Source organism: Triplophysa dalaica, chromosome 18 (assembly GCF_015846415.1).
Source record: "Triplophysa dalaica isolate WHDGS20190420 chromosome 18, ASM1584641v1, whole genome shotgun sequence".
NCBI classification, from domain to species: domain Eukaryota; kingdom Metazoa; phylum Chordata; class Actinopteri; order Cypriniformes; family Nemacheilidae; genus Triplophysa; species Triplophysa dalaica.
Genome location: NC_079559.1, coordinates 17,886,559 through 17,907,126, shown reverse-complemented (window position 1 = coordinate 17,907,126; position 20,568 = coordinate 17,886,559). Strand labels below are relative to the sequence as shown.

The 20,568-nt window shown below is 40.0% G+C and overlaps 2 protein-coding genes across 2 annotated transcripts in view; both read right to left on the bottom strand.

Annotated features, from left to right (window-relative positions):
• The window catches only part of frmd3 (FERM domain containing 3), a 53,965-nt gene extending 45,846 nt beyond the window's left edge, over nucleotides 1–8,119 (bottom strand). Inside the window, exon 1 of the mRNA XM_056772845.1 lies at nucleotides 7,853–8,119. Coding sequence (XP_056628823.1) covers nucleotides 7,853–7,957 — 105 coding nt within the window. The 5' untranslated portion in view covers nucleotides 7,958–8,119. The remainder of the gene's footprint in view (nucleotides 1–7,852) is intronic.
• A 1,451-nt stretch (nucleotides 8,120–9,570) lies between these two features.
• On the bottom strand, nucleotides 9,571–19,923 carry gkap1 (G kinase anchoring protein 1). Its single transcript, XM_056772238.1, has 12 exons — nucleotides 19,837–19,923; nucleotides 18,620–18,854; nucleotides 17,858–18,019; nucleotides 17,683–17,763; nucleotides 15,863–15,995; nucleotides 15,730–15,758; nucleotides 14,233–14,385; nucleotides 14,045–14,131; nucleotides 10,914–10,977; nucleotides 10,757–10,827; nucleotides 10,569–10,646; nucleotides 9,571–9,897 (listed from the first exon to the last, which is right to left on the bottom strand). The coding sequence occupies exons 2-12, from the start codon at nucleotides 18,845–18,847 to the stop codon at nucleotides 9,856–9,858; spliced, it is 1,128 nt and encodes a 375-aa protein (XP_056628216.1). The 5' UTR covers nucleotides 18,848–18,854; nucleotides 19,837–19,923; the 3' UTR covers nucleotides 9,571–9,855.
• Between the last annotated feature and the right edge of the window lie 645 nt (nucleotides 19,924–20,568).

The window sequence follows — 20,568 nt, the reverse complement described above, 5'->3', positions numbered from 1 at the left end:
TCTGATCTTCTTCTCTTATTCTTCCTCTCTCATCTTCTCCCTCTGTCCTCTGCTCCTCTCACATTTCCTCCATTTGACTCTCCTCTTCTTTTCTCACTTTTCTCTTATTTCTCATCCCCCATTTCCTTCCCTCCTCTTCTCCTTTCGCTCTCCTCTTAATCCCCCTCTCTCTTTTCATCCCTTTGACTCTCCTCTGCTCTCCTCACTCTTCTATTATGTTTTATGGACCTTCTTTTCATTGCTCAGTTATTCTTGCAAACAATCATCAAAAAACATGGAGAAGGAGGATAAGAATAGCATAAGTGCTATTTATAGTCTGATGAAAGCATGCCTCCAACCAAAACACCGCCTTCTCTCCTTGCTCTTTTTGGACGTTTATTGACCAAAAGGGAGAATGAGGGATACATTTCTGCAGATGAGGCGAATTGCATTTGACGCAATACAGAAATAGAAAGATTTAATCAATGATGATGCATTTGAGTTTTTCAGGATGAGCAAGGGCGTTATGTGGTAAAGTTTCAATGTGACTAATAATATGTCAAGATGTCTTGACCTTCAACAAAAGAATGAATTGTGTTCCATCTACCAGAACTGTGGTAATACCGTAGTTTAGTGATGCCATTTGTTTGTAATACCGTGGTACTAAATGATCTGAACCATATTCACAAACCATATTTATCTACCATCTTCATAAATATTATTTACATGTTACTCCAAACAAAATTCAAATAACACTGCTGTCTGAAAATCTTTATTAAAGTCCCAATTAAATAAAAAATTGCAATGCCTATTTTTCATGAAATATTGCATCGTTTATTGTAAATAGTTCATCAATGTGGGACATTCTCTTTTTAAATATCGTATACCCTCATAATCTTAAATTAAAATCTGAAAATGCACTACCGTCCTGGAATGACTATCCACCTTAAATGACGTATGTTAGACGGCTTGGGCGGTGCATCCGTTAACTCCTCCCTTTCAACTCTAAGTCTGCTGCCAGTTCAATTTCAAAATGCAACTGCTGTTTTTATACATCCAACTAAATTGCAGAGAAAGATGAAAGCCACAGCCACTATTTTTCTCACTAGAAATTCCATTTCACTCAGAAAAGCGTCAAAATGTGGAAGTAAACTGATTGCAACTTCTGATTCACGGGAACTTTAGGGTATCAAGTATTAAGGTAATGTTTACTCATTTTTTTTTTATATACAAATCATTTAAAATTTCATTTTTAAAAGAGTTAACTGGCAGCTGTCACAAATTCAAATTCATTTTTTTTTTACATACAGATCATTTAAAATTTCATTTTTAAAAGAGTTAACTGGCAGCTGTCACAAATTCAAATCCACTCCAACATACCTATAACTATTAACCATCCATCCATCCATTTTCTACCGCTTATCCGGGGCCGGGTCGCGGGGGCAGCAGTCTAAGCAGGGATGCCCAGACTTCCCTCTCCCTAGCCACTTCCTCCAGCTCTTCCGGGGGGACACCGAGGCGTTCCCAGGCCAACCGGGAGACATAGTCCCTCCAGCGTGTCCTAGGTCTTCCCCGGGGTCTTCTCCCGGTGGGACATGCCCGGAACACCTTACCGGGAAGGCGTCCAGGGGGCATCCGGAAAAGATGCCCGAGCCACCTCAGCTGGCCCCTCTCGATGTGGAGGAGCAGCGGATCTACTCTGAGCTCCTCCCGAGTGACCGAGCTTCTCACCCTATCTCTAAGGGATCGCCCGGCCACCCTGCGGAGAAAGCTCATTTCGGCCGCCTGTATCCGGGATCTTGTCCTTTCGGTCATGACCCACAGCTCATGACCATAGGTGAGAGTAGGAACGTAGATTGACCGGTAAATCGAGAGCTTCGCTTTGCGGCTCAGCTCCTTCTTCACCACGACAGACTGGTACAGCGACTGCATTACTGCAGAAGCTGCACCGATCCGTCTGTCAATCTCCCGCTCCATCCTTCCCTCACTCGTGAACAAGACACTTGTACCCAGATACTTGAACTCCTCCACTTGAGGCAGGAACTCTCCACCTACCTGAAGTGAGCAAGCCACCCTTTTCCGGCTGAGAACCATGGCCTCAGATTTGGAGGTGCTGATTCTCATCCCAGCCGCTTCACACTCGGCTGCAAACCGTCCCAGTGCATGCTGAAGGTCCTGGTCTGATGGGGCCAGCACGATGACATCATCCGCAAAGAGCAGAGATGCAATCGTGTGGTCACCAAACCCGACGCCCTCCGGCCCCTGGCTGCGCCTAGAAATTCTATCCAAAAAAATTATGAACAGAACCGGCGACAAAGGGCAGCCCTGCCGGAGTCCAACATGCACCGGAAACAAGTCTGACTTACTGCCGGCAATGCGAACCAAGCTCCTGCTCCGGTCGTACAGGGACCGGATGGCCCTTAGCAAAGGGTCCCGAATCCCATACTCCCGGAGCACCCTCCACAAGATGCTGCGAGGGACACAGTCGAATGCCTTCTCCAAATCCACAAAACACATGTGGATTGGTTGGGCAAACTCCCATGAACCCTCCAGCACCCTGAAGAGGGTATAGAGCTGGTCCAGTGTTCCACGACCGGGACGGAAACCACACTGTTCCTCCTGAATCCGAGGTTCTACTATCGGCCGGATTCTCCTCTCCAGTACCCTGGCATAGACTTTCCCGGGTGAGGCTGAGAAGTGTGATCCCCGGTAATTGGAGCACACCCTCCGGTCTCCCTTCTTAAAAAGGGGGACCACCACCCCGGTCTGCCAGTCCAAGGGCACTGTCCCCGACCGCCACGCGATGCTGCAGAGGCGTGTCAGCCAAGACAGCCCCACAACATCCAGAGACTTGAGGTACTCAGGACGGATCTCATCCACCCCCGGTGCCCTGCCACCGAGGAGTTTCTTGACTACCTCGGTGACTTCATCCCGGGTGATGGGCGAGTCCGCCTCTGAGCCCTCGGCCTCTGCTTCCTCAATGGAAGACGTGACGGCGGGATTGAGGAGATCCTCGAAGTATTCCTTCCACCGCCCGATGATATCCCCGGTCGAGGTCAACAGCTGCCCCCCTCCACTGTAAACAGCGTTGGTGGGGCATTGCTTCCCCCTCCTGAGGCGTCGGACGGTTTGCCAGAATCTCTTCGAGGCCGACCGATAGTCCTTCTCCATGGCCTCGCCGAACTCCTCCCAGGCCCGAGTTTTTGCCTCCCCAACCACCCGGGCTGCAGTCCGCTTGGCCTGTCGGTACCTGTCAGCTGCCTCGGGAGTCCCACAAGCCAGCCAGGCCCGATAGGACTCCTTCTTCAGCTTGACGGCATCCCTTACTTCCGGTGTCCACCACCGGGTTCGGGGATTGCCGCCTCGACAGGCACCGGAGACCTTACGGCCACATCTCCGAGTGGCTGCGTTGACAATGGAGGTGGAGAACATGGTCCACTCGGACTCAATATCTCCAGACTCCCTCGGGATCTGGTCGAAGCTCTGCCGGAGGTGGAAGTTGAAGATCTCTCTGACAGGCGATTCGGCCAAATGTTCCCAACAGACCCTTACAGTACGTTTGGGTCTGCCGAGTCTGTCCAGCTTCCTCCCCCGCCATCGGATCCAACTCACCACCAGGTGGTGATCGGTTGACAGCTCCGCCCCTCTCTTCACCCGAGTGTCCAAGACATACGGCCGTAGGTCAGATGAAACAACAACAAAGTCAATCATTGACCTCCGGCCAAGGGTGTCCTGGTGCCATGTGCACTGATGGACACCCTTATGCTTGGACATGGTGTTCGTTATGGCCAAACTGTAACTCGCACAGAAGTCCAATAACAGAACACCACTTGGGTTCAGATCAGGGGGGCCGTTCCTCCCAATCACGCCCCTCCAGGTGTCACTGTCGCTGCCCACGTGGGCGTTGAAGTCACCCAGCAGAACGACGGAGTCCCCAGTCGGGGCGCTTTCCAGCACCCCTCCCAGAGACTCCAAGAAGGCCGGGTACTCTACACTGCCATTTGGCCCATAGGCGCAAACGACAGTGAGAGACCTATCCCCGACCCGGAGGCGCAGGGAAGCGACCCTCTCGTTCACCGGGGTAAACTCCAACACATGGCGGCTGAGCTGGGGGGCTATAAGCAAACCCACACCAGCCCGCCGCCTCTCACCCTTGGCAACTCCAGAGTGGTAAAGAGTCCATCCTCCCTCGAGGAGTGTGGTTCCAGAGCCCAAGCTGTGCGTAGAGGTGATCCCGACTATCTCTAGTCGGAATCTCTGAACCTCACGCACAAGCTCCGGCTCCTTCCCCGTCAGAGAGGTGACGTTCCATGTCCCTAGAGCTAGATTCCGCGTCCAGGGATCGGGTTGTCGAGGCCCCCGCCTTAGACTACCACCCGTTCCACTTTGCACCGGCCCCTTACGGTCCCTCCTGTAGGTGGTGAATCCACGGGAGGGTGGCCCCACGTCGCTCCTTCGGGCTGAGCCCGGCCGGACCCCATGGGGGGAGGTCCGACCACCAGGCGCTCGCATACGAGCCCCAACCCCGGGCCTGGCTCCAGGGTGGGGCCCCGGCTGCGCCATACCGGGCGACGTCACGGTCCTCGAAATTGTAGTCATCATATGGGTTTTTTTGAACCGCTCTTGGTCTGACCCGTTGCCTAGGACCTGTTTGCCTTGGGAGACCCTACCAGGGGCATATAGCCCCGGACAACATAGCTCCTAGGGTCTTTCGGGTACTCAAACCCCTCCACCACGGTAAGGTGGCAGTTCAAGGAGGGGATAACTATTAACTATTTTATATTTTAACTTTGATTCAGAATGTGATCAAAAGCGATGTATCACTTGTTTTATAAAAAGAAGTGTAACAAAACAGCTGCGGTAAATTAGGTTTTGTGACAAAGGTCTCCATTGACCAAAAACGTAAAAGGCACTTTTGGGCCCTGCTTCAAAGCCATTTGGACAGATACGCATGAAATAATACAGCATACCAACAAACAAACAAAAATGAGAAAGAAACGGTCAGAATTGAGGCAGACTTAAAAAAAAAAAAGACATTAGTATGTTGATCTTATCTGTTGAATTGTTGGCATTCTATGTCCCTTAGAGGCATACACGTCTACTTTCTTTTCCAAAAATGCTCTAATGACATAATTTTATCCAGCTTCGCCGAGCAATAGTCTCCGTGCAGAATCTTTACCACATGAGTGATGTAGCAGCCACACAGGAGATCATGATCTACTTTAATAAAACATGAGATATCTGTCCCTCAGACACTAAGAATACTCCAGACACACTCAAGCCATGTGTTAGAATTGACCCCCCACATATCACACAGACGTCTCATTTAGTTTAACTTGCTTTTAAATGTTGAGATCATCTTTATTATAAACAATATACACTTTTCAAAAGCAGATGACATGACAAAGCAAATCAGTGTACTTGTAGTGTAGACAGCTTCTTTGGTTTTTAACACTAATTTGGGTTTATTTATTTTTAATATAGTTATATTGTTCATCTGGACTTCAGCAACAAGACTTTTGAAGGGGTCTTATGGCGTGAATACATGCTTTTCTTTGTCTTTGGTGTGTTAGTTGCTCATGCTTGTAGTAACCACGTAAAATTGCAAAAATGTAAGTGTTGGAACAAAAGATGCATTCTATCTAAAGCAAATGCTCACCCAGACCTGCCTGAAACGCATCGTGTAACCACACGTCCACAAATCCACGCCAGTTCGGGAATGATTTGACAAAGACCGCCCAAATGTAAACGCAAGCAAGGTTGGCGTACCTGTCAGCACAATTGCTTTGGAACCCGATGTTCCAAATATGGTAACATGCCAATAAAATATTTATTAAGTTCCATTTAAAGCACATTTTTAAATGAACAAATTTTTCAAATTAAGTATATTAAGGAACAACACAAGGAACTGTTTTTGGTTAAGGTCAGCATTTTTTCACTTTAATGTATTTTCGAGGATGCATATATATTTTCTGCTGCCCGGATAAGTAGGCTATGATAATCGTTTTAAACGTGCAATTAACGTTTTTTATTTATTTATTAGATTTTATTTATTATTTATTAGAATGATCTTGCTTGTTCTATAAATACCATGCATTGTGCTGTGTTTTACCTTTCAGTGTTTTTTTGTTTTTCTTATTTGCTCCTGTAAAGCTGCTTTGGAACGATGCAAATTGTGAAAAGCGCTATATAAATAAGAGAATGTAATAATAAATGTGCAAAAGATATTGCTTATTAAAAAATGTATGACCAAAAACAGACAATTTATAATATGTTCTTAAATGAGGACACTGACCTACACAGTGCAAACAACACATGAGACATAAATTCACCATTTAGAACTACTTGTAGGTTATAAAAAAGTAAGAACTGAGTGCTTATAGCATGTAAAAGTGCACGGATGAAGCCTTTGTCTGCAATGATGGTCATGAAATATGCAGCAGAAATCCATTACAGAACAAGAACCCATTAGAACCTCGTGACATTTTGAAATATTCATAAGACCAAACAGAATCCTCACTTTTTTAGCTCAAAAGTTTATTAGCATGACTGGGAATGGTAAAGAGACATCACTTCCCATTCCCAGATATGGGATAGTGGAAAGCATAAGTCACCAATTGCACTTTTAGAACACTGGCAAAACTTGTTAAAAACTTGTTTTACCTTCACATTGAAACTTTACCACATAACGCCCTTGCTCAACCTGAAAAACTCAAAGGCATCATCATTGATTCACTCAAGCTGCAATTTTCTATCTTCACTGGCTTTTCTATCCTCAGAGTGTGCGGTTTTCTCAAAACATAAGCCTGGAAATGGATGTGGCTTTGGGTTCGATCCCAGGGAATGCACATACTTAGAAGCAAATGTATAGTATAATGCAATGTAGTCTGTCAAATGCATAAAGGTAAATGTACTAATAATGAATAATAATGAAAAGAACTAGAATTTTCATCAGTTATTATCAGACTGAACTGAGTTTATCATCATCAAACACTTGTACGTTTAGGTGAACGACAATTACTTTATTAGGATTGCCTTGGATGGATTTAAGAAATGTATCTACATATGTTTATATTGATGTTTTTTCTCAAAACAGTTTTTCCAACAAACCCTCACAAAGGTTTGCTCCATTGGATTGACATTTGACTCATTCACAGGATCTTTCGGCATCACCTGTGAAACAGGCAATATGTAAAATACTGCCACTGGCTTTTTTCTGCAGTTCTAAAAATATGGCGTGGCAATGTTAATGGCTTGGTAAGAGAAGTCATTATATAAATGCAAAGTCTTAAGTGTTTACAAGACATAAAAAAAGGTTTGTTGTCAAGTACTCTTAAACGATGAGACTTTTCTTTTCAGACTTCACTTGGACAAACAGTTCTAATCGTAAAGAAGCGGTAAATATTTAGTGTCTAGCACATCCTCAAGCTTACCTTTCTCAATTTGGAAAGAAAGATGAGAAAAGACACACTTCATCAGTCTCTTTATGTTTAAAAAACTCTAACACTATTCAATTACACACTGAAACATGAGCAAACGGTTCAAATATTCATATTAACCATAAATCTATGCATTATGAATTAAATACATGTTGAATTATAAGCCTGCACTGAAATTCAAGGGCGTAACTGTTATAACGTTCAATACAATGACGGTAACGAGCAAACCATGACGAAAGCGTCATCACTTTCTAGGCGTCTGCCACATAAACAAGCATGAATATACATACAGTATACAACTAGAGACCGATTTAACCTGGCCTATATTAAACAATATGCTCCTACCACATGTTTATAATCGCAATAAAGACAATAAATAAGGGAGACCATGGCATCACTGAGCGCGAGCATAATTGGAAACAAGCGTACGGTACCTGGATGCTGCACGCGATCTCGGAGTCGTCGAGCAGCCGCACCATGCACTGAACCTCATGCGGGAAAGAGGAGATGCTCGGGCTCCGGAGACGAAGCATTTTCATGGTTCACACTTTCGCATATCAAAGCAATAGCGCAATCGGTGCCTGAGAGGTCGTTGTGTCGGTTACGGGTCGCTTGTGTCGCCAGACGGAGAGATGTCGTCTTACATGACCGGGAGAACGAACGGCCGATTCCCCCTCATGAACGCGCGCACCTCCCTAGATCAGTTCAGTCACATCACCGACATCAGCAGCGCTTCACTTGACAATATTCCACACACGATGCGTTGCCATAACAACGGACTTTGCCGCATGTAATTTACTTGATTTTTCCCCCTTAAACGTAATAGTTACAGTTATTGCGATTATACTTTGAAATCATACATGGATTTCTAAACAGTGTATTGTTTTTACGTTATTATGACAATAAACAATTATCCTATCTTATATACAAAAATTGTTTGAAAAATAAATTTACATTACATATATTCGGCAGACGCTTTTATCCAAAGCGACTTACAAGTAGGAGAGCATGTAAAGATTTTGTCAACACGCTAAACAGTACCGTGAGTTTACAAGGCCATAGTAGGAGGATTAGAGCTGCAGTAAGCAAAGGAGAGAATGAACAACGATATTTTTTTCAGACACAAGACAGACAGTTATGGGTGAGTCAAATAAATGCTTTTTTCGAAAGTTGTGAAGGATGCTGCAGTTCAGGTGGAGGCTGGCAGTGTTTCCACCACAGAGGAACCGAATAAGTAGAGGTTTTGTGCCTCGCTGTGATGAAAAATAGCATCTTTCATTTGCTAGTAAAGAAGTGTGAATGAATATGACCAAATAATTAAGTATAAATAATTTAATTGTCCTCAATCCTATATTCATTGCAGTGTTTCATCAGGTAAATGCTTACGTTCACAGTTAAACTTTACATTGTACAGTTTTCTCTAAAACTGAGAATGAACATTGCTCTAGGCAAGTGGTCTTCAATAACTGCTCCTGGACAACTACTGTCCTACAGAGTTCAGCTCCAACCCCAGCCAAACACACCTTAACCATCCAGAGTTCCTTGAAATGTTCCTTGTCCTGCAGAAATCAGCTTTTGGGAGTATTAAGAATAAATATAACCATTAAAATTGTTTGAATTTTTAGCAGTTGCTAATGTCTCAAAAATTAAGAGTTGATGCTCTATCCATTATAAGTATATGGAACACTCATATGAAAGACTTACTAAATAGATTTTGTAAACTAGCTTAAATGCAAACAAAAAAAACCTTATGTCAATTCATTAGCCCGTTTATCTTAAAGTACATTCAGTGTCAATCTAAACATGAGAAGTCTTTAAAGGGACACTTCACTCAAAAAGGCACATTTTGTCATGACATCCAGAGATATTTGGAAGAATGATATCAACTGACAGTTCTGGGACACCATTGACTGCCATAGTCGAAAAAAAGAAAATGGTAGTCAAAGCATCACAAAACCTAAATTCCTCAAAATATCTTATTTTGTGTTCAACAGAAGAGAAACGATTACACAAACATGTTTCCTGCTATGGTAGTCAATGATGTCCCAGAACTGTCAGTTCAACATTCTTACAAATATCAGTCTTTGTGCTCATTTCTGGGGTAACTATCCCTTAAAGTGGTGGACTCAAAATAAAACACTATTTGAAAAAGTAGATTCGCTTTTTTATTGAAATGAACAAGATTTTACACCACTTTGTTCATAGTGCACAGAAATCATTCAATAGCTTCAGATGTGGATCCATTACAAAGAACTGAAACATCAGACTTTATCGTAAAAACAAAATATCATTCTGGCAGAATACACTATGTAACATGACTAGCAACAATAAAAAGGTGTGAAGCATGGTGTTAGTTTATGTATGTGTGATGCTACGTTTTAAATATGGAAAGATATGCAAGAGCAAGAACATTCAAGCCGTCTTTCTCAAGAAATGTTCATACATCCCCCTCTGATGCCTTTTTCCCTTTTCGATTGCCCTGTAAAAAACGAAAATCACACACACACACACACACACGCACACACACACACACACAAGTTGTCAGTGAACATAAAGATAGCACAATATGTTTCTGCTGTGTCATTGTTATGACCCTATGTTTATTAAACAAGTATTAAAATGTGTGCGTGCGTGCGTGTATTTTGTTAATAAGGCTGGCATATGTGACCCCTGTCCTTGACTGTGTGATGTTGATGTTCATGGACTGATGACAACAGAGACTCATTCAGGATAAATTTAAAGTCAGGTGGATATAAAACTAAATGATCAGTTTCAATGGTTGTGTTGTTTTGTTTACTGTCTGGGAAACATACTTTCTTTGTAGCTTCTGGTCATTAGTACATTTAAAAAAATAAGATATTTAGTTATATAAATATGAAAATAATAATTATTTGGTGTATTTTCCACTTCGACTAAAAACAAAAACAAAAAACACTTAAACTTGCTTTGTTTTGGGTGTAATGTTGCCCAGTATGCCTGCCTATATCTAGTTTTCTTGAATGTACATGTCATTTCAATACTGTAATTGCATACGTCTGCTAAGCCAATGAGGGTGAATGGGCCCTCAGACTAATTTAAAAACATCAAGCGTTTCCCATTACATCTGCATTGCTATTTAGCTAATATCACCGCAGGGGTTCATGTAATCACCTGATGTTTCGGCTGGTCTGACTGTAAGCCCTTCACCTTTGACCTCTCTTGCTCTAGCGCTGTGTGCAGTAATGTCACCTGGAAAAGAGAAACATGTTTTGTTAAAGAATATCACAGCTACATGTATACTACATGTACACTGATATGTGAATCTCTTTTTGACTGAACAAATCCACAAATCCACACACCTGCGAGGACAATTCCTCTTTGATGTTCAGAAGTTCCTCTACCTGAGATAAAATTTCAGCTTTGTCCTTCACTGAAAATAAAAAGGCAAGTTAAACAACAAGAATAAATCCTGATTGCCATATCTTGTTGAATTATATTAGTATATTTGGCACTTACTCTCTCCCTGTTGAAGCATTTTGAGCAGCTGATTATTTCTGGCCTTGACTTCTTTATATCTTACCTGCAAAAGAAATCATAATTGTAGGTATAACCAAAACATATCCCTGTCCTCAGAGGTATTTATTTAACAAAAGACCGTTTGTGTTGGGCTAGTGTCTTATATTATAACCGTTTATAACTGTTTAGTTTTGATGTATATTCATTTTATTAAATAAACAATTTGTTGAATGTTTCCTGAAGTTTAGTAGCATTTAAACAAAAACGTATAGTACATTGACATTTAGCGGTTGAGCTTGGTATCGGAGTATATATATATATATATACAGTTGAAAGAAAAAGTATGTGAACCCTTTGGGCTTACTTGGATTTCTTCATAAATTGGTCATAAAATGTGTTCTGATCTTCATCTAAGTCACAACAATAGAGAAACACAGTCTGCTTAAACTAATACCGCACAAACATTATACGTTTTCATGTTTTTATTGAACACAACATGTAAACATTCATAGTGCAGGGTGGAAAAAGTATGTGAAACCCTAGGCTTGAGGTTATTGCTGCCAAAGGAGGGTTAACCAGTTATTAAACCCAAAGGTTCACATACTTTTTCACATACTGTGTTTCTCTATTGTTGTGACTTAGATGAAGATCAGAACACATTTATGGCCAATTTATGAAGAAATCCAAGTAAGCCCAAAGGGTTCACATACTTTTTCTTTCAACTGTATATATATATATATATAAAATATTGGACAGACAAGTTTAGCAAAAGTAACGTTTCTTCTTGTTGTTTTTTTATTGTTATCAAATATAATCTCATGGATTAAGGTGAAAAAAAATTCATCTATTAAAAAATATTTGACAAATAATCAACCATATACATTACTTGTCAGTGCATGTTTTTATTTATCCAACCAATCAACCAACCAAACAATGTTTTCTGAAACTCTTAATCAACAGGATCGAGTGCTTCTTAATCAAGTGCTTCTCGTGTAAAATTGAATTTATGCAAAAGTCTCTAGAGTAGTGATGCGCGGATGGCGGTTAAATCTGCGGGCGCTGCGGATGATCTTTATGTCGGGAAATAAAAAAATACATTCAGATGAATTGCGGGTGGACGATATCATATACAATATTAATAACATTTCTCTAAAAATAATAAAAATGTGTTATAAATGCATTTTTCATCAGGCCCTAATTTGCAGTAATTTAAAAGAAATGCATGAGTGGCAGTGGTAGAGGACGTTCGGTTTCTTAAAGCAGAAATGGAAGCAAAACAGATTCGAGAGAAATTTAAAAATAGAGAATTAAAAACAAAACAAAAGGTAGGACAGAAAAGTACCTTGTGGGAGCGTTTTAGCGAAGTGGTTAACAAGGATGAATCAAGTACTGGGTATGTTATTTGCAACGACTGAGATATTGTATGTATATGAAAGCCATAAGACTGGTCCCTCTAATATGGTACATCATGTGTGTGCTAAATCGAAATATCAGATTTAAGTATTTACAGACAAAGACAGTGCTAGAAAATGTAAAGAGTAATTTTAATGACGATCGGGTCTGGGTTGGGTGTGGATATCTATATCAGAAAAATGTATACGTGCTAGCGGGTGGCGGGTGGATAATTTATTTGAAGCAGCGGATGAGGGTGACATTTTAGTTTATCTGCGCATCTCTACTCTAGAGTGCAACTCATTTTTTCCTGCCTTTTGGCTATGAAACATACATCTACCTCAGCCGCAGCCTGACTGCACTTCTCCAAAACCAAGATTAACGCACTACAATGAGAAAACACTAATGAAACACCAGGAGTGGACTCAGAGCGGCGTGATTACAGAACGCTTAGAGTGGAGAGAGGGACGTGCTTTAGCTCCACTCTAGGTTTTGATGACATCCCCCTCAGCAGAATGCGGTCTTTCCTTAATTGAAGGCCTGTTCAAATTAAAATTAAGATGCTACTTACACTATTTGAGAAATGTAATCCCATTTACTTTCACAAATAAATTTAAAATGTTTAAAATGAGCCCCTGGCGTGAGTTTTTCCAAGGTATCACTTAAAATTTCCATGGTGACACATCACTGCTTACCATGTTACTCACCGCATAGCCGTTTTGCTTTTACATAATTTTTAACTCAATTTTCACAAACGTTAACTATGTCATGAAATATCTGATATTTCGATTGTCAAATATGTGCATATGAATGTGTTTTGTTATTTAAACACTTTTATAATGATCGCGTTAAGCGGGCCCCGTCATGTTTCTTTCTGCCGCGGTCTGACATCTGTCAGATTTACATCACGTGAATTCATCCACTTCTCTCAAAATACACAGAAGTAAGTGCCAAGTGAACTGGTAGAAGAATAGAGTGATCTTAACAATTGCTTACATTTCAGATACGGAGTATCTGATGTGAATAAAACACATCCGTCAAATTATATTTCAGGATATTGTTATTGCCACTTCTATAGACATCACTGTGTATATTTTACAAACTCTTTTTGCATATTTTGTGCTTAAAGGCACTTGTATTTGTCTGTAGCCTAAAATAAACATTATGTGGTTGAAAGCACTGGACAGTTGTGATGTGTCGCAGAATTGTGTGTCTCTGGCTCAGTGCCAGCCAAAACGCTGAATGTTCCAATTTCTACGGTGTAATCGTACGCGTCTTAACAACATTATGAAAAGTGAATTAAAGACAATAAGAACATGCAGGAACCCTGCTATTGACGGAAGTCCATCGTAGACTCGCTGCAATTGACGGAAATCCATCGTTGCGACGGAGAACAATAATCCATGTAATCTACAGACACTCTTGTTTGTGAATGTTTACCAGAAGTTAACTGCATCCCATGAACCCGCGCATGCGCAGTAACTTTTGTTTATGTTGTTACTTTGAAACCATCCATTGTAAAAAAGATGAACAACAAACATGCTTTCACACTCAGTTCTTAAAGTTGGCAATTGGAAATGCCCAATAATTCAGAAATGGGTTTACATTCACTTTGGTTTGGAAATGCCCAATAATTTAGAAACACTGGTTGTGTTCTGCAGGACCTATCCTTCACTGCTTTAGCATCAAAACAAGTCTGACACAGTAATACTGAATATTCATGTTTACTTATCTCTTACCTCCCATTGTGAAACTGTCTTTTTCAGCTTCTCAATTTCTTGGTCTTTCTTTTCCAGTTCATATTTTAACTGCTCAGTTCTCACATCCTGAAAGGTTTATGGGAAGAGAAAGTTAAGACTTCTTGGAGTTCTAAGATTGCCACAAGGTCAAAGACTGTGAATTACTCAGTATATTGGAAGAGCCTGACCTGCTCTTGCTCTGAAGAAGTGTTGACCTCATGACCAGCACTATTGCTGTACTGCTCTATGCGTTTGTCACGCTGAACGATCCTGCTCACATCATCCTCCAAACGGTTAAAGAACTTGTCATCGCAAAGTGCAGGGATCACAGGCTTTGATTCCTGTAACAGAGAACATGTACAATAAACTGCCCATTTGGCAAAACTCAAAAGAAAATAAATGTCTTTTGAATCTGTCATTAAACTGAAAAACTCTTGTAGCACTCCTCATAAAAATGATAAAAAATAGATTATGCTCACCTAGCTCCACAGGTTTATACTGGTATGGAACATTACATTTATAAATATAGAATCAAATGCTGGAGGATAATATCACTGAAGTCCCGCTTAACTTTCTGACTGTACATTATTATCCATTAATAACACCACCCTGGTGTTTTTACCAGTAAAAACTGGTAATACCCATACTTGATTTGGAGATCACTGCATTTTTGTTAAAATATTCCTGTATAATGGCTGGCAAACAATGTAACTGACCACTATCTCAAGGAACATATGAAGAGTTTGGTTCCAATATCAGATTAAAAATGTTTAAAAATGTTATTGTTCATTCCAATTAATATCAATCAAACTGAAGTTGGTTTGTTCTGATTCAAGCCATAATATTAATAAAAAAAATACAGCTAACTAACACAATAAAACCACGATAACATAATAAGAAAAATGGGAGAGCTGAGAATGGGAAGCGATGACCCAACAAGAGCTGAGATGATAGAGCTGGATAAAGGACGCGGCAACTTGACACGATTTTTCTACAACACTTCAAATGCTATTAGATTGTTAATGATAATCTTAAATCTATAATTTGCCTTATACGTAAGTTTATTTATTTTTTATTTAGCCTTGTTGTGCAAGCACTGTTGAGCTTGTGCAGAGGCAGCAGCTTTTGCCAGAGGGGAACTGGAATCTTTGGTTCCACGCCACTGTTTGCACTATTTGCCTGGCCGGGGGGCTGCTTTAGAATTTAGACATAAATAATATTGCATATAATAATTTATAGTCCGTTTAAAATTTGACCTGTGGTTCTCTCTCTGTGTGCTTTCACTGTGCGTGTGTGCGAGTGTGTTTGCGTGTGTGCGTCTATGTCAATGTGTGTAAGTATGTATGCATATTGTGTGTGTGGAGCATTTGTATGTCTGTCTTTTGTTGTTTTCACCTTTTTCTTGTTTTTACAGGTATAAGCCTTTAGTTGTTTCTCTTGTATTCAATGTGTCTCATGTACAGCTGCTTTGTAACAATGAAAATTGTTAAAAGCGCTATATAAATAAAGTTGAGTTGAGTTGAAAACTTGATTTTGGAAAATCTCATTTTGGAACCAAGGAATCAACCTCTTCATATTTACATCTATAGAACTACAGTGACACACAACCTCTTCAAAACATTCTCAATTAGCATGAAAAATAAAAACAGACCCAACCAACCATTCCCTATGAAACAGACACTGACCTCTCTGTCCGGCCTTTTATTCAGCTGATCTGCAACCAGAGACACTGAGTTAGAAGAGCCTCTGTCTCATACAGCAGTACGGTAATAGTACCTGTTAGTATAGACCAGTATGTTTATAAAGAAGCACTCTCACCCATGGTTCCCTCCTGTTGGAAGTCTTTGAGAGACACGGTGCCTTTTTTTTCCTTTCCTTGTTGATTCTTCTTCCTGTCTTTCTTGCTTCCTGTCTTGGTCTTTGGTGATACAGCCTCTGTATTCTCAGCATCCTTTTGAGAGATCATGTCAAAATGTTAACGGCCAATCAAAACTAGAATATGCCAAATATGATTCAGAAGAATCATTTATACGTATATCATTATCACAGTAACCACAAACAGCTAAATATTTGTTATTGTTGTATAGAGAGGGCCAACAATTTGTTTTTAGTAATTTTATTTTACATGCCCAATTAAATAGCTAAAGTAGGTTTTAGAAAGCACTGAATTTTTCCCTCTAAGTTGAGTTGTCATGAATTGCTCACCCACAAGTCGTTCCAAACCCTTTAAAATTGTCTTTGTTCGGTTGAACACGAAGAAAGATATTTGGAAGAATGTTAGCAACTGACAAGTCTGGGGCATTACTGACTCCTAGGGATGGGTATCGTTACGATTTTAACAGTATTGCTACTGCTTATCTGACCAGTGCTTTCACTGTATTCTTATCGGTACTTTTTGATATAAAGATATGTCTTCTTGGGGATGGACCAGCAGAATGAGGAGTGGGTATGGTATTTCTAAATCTTTATAGGGGTATTCTAATTTTACTCTAGTAGTTATGTATTTGTTCATGTTTATTTTGTGCATAGTGCACTGAACTATTTCAGTTCTCAGTGTAATAATAAATGGTTTTTATTAATTATAACAAATATTTTACTAATTTGAACTAATAGAAAAAGGGATTAAATGTGTAATTTTTTCCACCCATGTGGAATTACCGTTATATTTAATGTTGTGGATACCAGTTAGATCGAATTTACAGTTGTTTTAAATAGGGTGAATAGCATTAGCATATATTATTATTATTATTATTATTATTAATAATAAAGAATATCAGAGTTCAAGTAATGTCTGTTTGCATTACGTACCTGATGTAGATGGGGAATCAAGAGATGAACTAGATTGAGCTAAACAGTCAAAAACAGTGCATCCATCTGTCTGTACATGATGCAGTTTGACAGGTGCTATGACAGAATACTTGAGTTTCCACCCTTTCAAGCTAAGATTTTGTTGTACTTGTGGCAACGAGCATTATTACTGTAAGCATCAACTTTGGTGAAGTGTAACCACACTTAGGAATGTTTAATTCTCTCCGCCATCCTCGCAAATTGAGAGGGTCTTTCTTCAGTGTGGCTGTTCGTGTGTGCGCACTGTAGACACAAACTGCGCGAGAGACACATGAAGAGCCGCCTCGCTCACTGGGAATAACAGATATGTATGCGCCAAAGACTAAATTCTTGGTGTTATTGAAAATTAGAAACTGTTCTTGAGTTCAAATGTGCAAGATAACGTTAAAGTAGCAATAACATAACTATTTTTTTCCTGAGGACGGAAAGCAGAACCGATAAGGGCGGAGCTTATGGATGCTCCGGTCTTTCGTAATTTTACAAAGGGGCGTGTTTAATACCGCGTTTCGGTATCCATTCCCATTCACTACCAAGGCAGTGTTTTTTCTGTTGAATACAAAAGAAGATATTTTGCGGAATTTAGGAAATCAGATCTGGGGCACCTTGGCCTACCATTTTAATTTTGTTTACCATGGGAGTCAATGGTGCCTGTGAACTGTCAGTTGCTAACATTTTTCCAAATATCTTTCTTCGTGTTCAACCGAACAAAGAAATGTATAAAGGTTTGGAACAACTTGAGGATGAGTAATTGAGGACAGAATATACATTTTTTGTATATTCAAACATTGTACCTTTTTCTGTTGTTCCAGTTCTTCCAGTTTACTAAGCATCAAAGCCTTCTCCAGATCTGCCTCATACAAGTCGCTGGTCAGCTGTTACACACACAGGTTTTCCAAACAACATGAAGGAATGGCACAAGGGAACACATTAAGGTCCAATACAAGGGTTTTCTGAAAAATGCTTTACCTGCTCATCTCTCTGTTTCCAATCCTGCCAGTTCTCCTGTGGTGCGTTGTTGGGCCGGACAGCTGCTGGGTTCAGCAGGTCATTGGCCAAATCTTGCAGTGTAACTGTGGAAGAGGGTGCTGTAGACCGCTGAGGGATCTTCTTAAAGGCAAGTTTTCTGAGCTACAGTGCAGATGAAACCATATTTATTTTAATGTTTTAAATTCCAACACTAAATTATTGACTATACTTTAAATTAAACACAAGTGCACTGATTAGTGTATACTGCATATGATATAGGCCTACTGTATAATGCCTCTAATGAAGAACAGGATGTGAAATAGTACACAATATAAATGTTTTAAACAGAAGTTTGCACTGGATTGTAGGGTACACTACCCCACAGTTTGCTCTGTAATAGTGTTCCTCACTATGTTCAGAATTTTATAGGAAATGTCCATTGCTCACATTTCCTGAATGTTTTTCACCAGTTTATCCTTAACAGCAAGGCCAGGTCGTTTCAATGGACTTATTTATGATAATACATTTTCTATGGCTGGTATAACTGCTTATTTAACATTCATTAAATTGCAGAAATGCTTAAATAATTACTATTCTCTTTCAAAATAGTTGGCAGTAGGCCGTCCCAAACAACCCATACATCACTGTTATTTACTTGTGTGACAGCATGATAACCAACAAAGCACATTTTAAAGCCTGTAAATGCCCTATGTGTTTAGAAGTTTATATCGTTCTTTGTTTCCACTACTAAACATTGACTACCTCATTGGCTTCGCTCTGTTGCTGCTCCTTTTTTCGTCTTCTCTTCTCTTTCTTCTTCTCAGTGTTTTGGTTGTTCTTCCCGCTAGGAGTTTTCCCCGATAGGGGCTTCCCCGCCCCACGACTTGCTTTAGGCTTCCCTGCATCCGAGTCAGACTCTGAATCAGAGTCCAACTGCAGAAGAGCAAAGCGGGATGCCGTGGTGTGCACAGAGATCATTGCTGATGCCATTGTAAACCTGCCATTGGGATACAATAATTTATTAACACACTTAACCCAAGAAACTGGTCAATTCTATGATGTGATTTTAAAGGGACAGTTCACCTAAAAACGAAAATGCGGTCATGATTGTTTACATTTCTTTGATCAAATGAGCACAAAGAAAGACATTTAGACGAATGTTAGCAAATGTAATTTCTGACTACCATAGTAGATAAAATAATTGTATATTTTTTTGTACTGATTAACACAAAAGAAGATATTTGACCTAGACAATGATGTCCCAGAAATGTTAGTTCCTAAAAATTGTATTGTTCAACAGAACAAAATAATAAACGTTATATAGGTTTGGAACAAGTAGATAGTTATTTAAGACAAAATTTTCCTTTTTGAGTTAATGATCCATTTAAGGTGTCCGATGAACATACAGGAAACCCCTGATCTCTGGGGTACAGGAAGACCCCTGAAGAAGAAGATCTACAGGAAGGTCTCTGAGCGTTCATACGGTTTGCTCCATATGAAAACGCCATAGAAAACAACTGTTTATAGAAACAGTAGCCTACACCTCATTGTTAGTTATATAGGCGTGCATTTAATAATAAAAAAATACGCAATGATTTTGCAAAACGTACGTGTTTCATTGCGCTGTAGGCACTACACAATAAAAAGTGAATTGAAAAGAGATCGCGAATTGTAACGTTAATGGCTTTAGATCACTAACGTGCTTTGTCTGAAAAGCTGTGCATTCGTTAACTACGTGAATGACTGGCCATCACATAAGCGTTTGAACATTCGCAGTGCCCTAATGTAGATAGCTCAAAAGGATGTTAACACTGTCTTAAAATATGGCTAGCTCATACTTTTTAGCTCACCAGTGCTAAAGACAGACGCTTTCTACCACTGCATTACAGTATTACAGGGACGCTTCATCACATGCCTTGTGTACATCTGGCGAAATTTCGGACCAATATTCGATTTGAGCGATTTAAGCAAACTTTTACCTTGTTAAAGTAGCTGTCGTTAACCACGGATTTAATCAAGTGAAAACTGCAACTCAGACAAAAGTATGGCGGCCTCCTTGGAACAATTCTTCTTCTTGTTCCTGTATTTTTATTGGCGTTTGACAAGGCAAATTATAGTGTATTTCCGCCACCAACTGGACTGGAGTGTGAAGCATTAATGAAACCAAGAAAAAAAATATATACATATACAAATAAATACAATAAATTCTTTTGTCCAAAAAAGTATATATTTCTATTTTCCTGTTTGTCCCGAGGCAGTGCTTAACACATTTGGTAGATTATAATGAATAAATCCTAGGTCTTTTAGTCTCCTACATAATTCTTCTCTTTCTTTTTTATTGCCTTCACAGCGTATAAGTAGGCTTACATGCTCAACTATCTCTGCTTTACCACATAGTACACATAAGACGTTTTGATGTTTTCCTATTATAAACTATGAATGATTTAATCCAGTGTCCTATGCGGGGTCGCATGAAAATAATATCTTATTTCCTCCTATTTAAACAAACTCTCCCTTTACCAACTTGTTTCTGAATATTATAAAGGTGTCTGTCCTTAGTTTCCCTATCCCACATGTCTTTCCATTTTTTATAAATATGCGCTTTTATTCTTCCTTTTATTTCTGCTTTACTAAGTGGAATTTGCTCTTCAACATTCTTTAGTTTCATTGCCTGCCAATTTATCCAATCTTTCATTTCCTTGAACCCCCAC

Bases quoted from the DNA above. Each gene is read 5' to 3' on its own strand.
- gkap1 (XM_056772238.1), bottom strand. From the start codon at position 18,847: ATGGCATCAGCAATGATCTCTGTGCACACCACGGCATCCCGCTTTGCT. The intron at 18,020-18,619 runs GTAGTCAATGTT...TCTGCACTGTAG, and splicing joins AACAGAGCGAAGCCAATGAG to CTCAGAAAACTTGCCTTTAA. The intron at 10,978-14,044 runs GTAAGAGATAAG...TTTCTTTTGCAG, and splicing joins AGACAGTTTCACAATGGGAG to GTAAGATATAAAGAAGTCAA.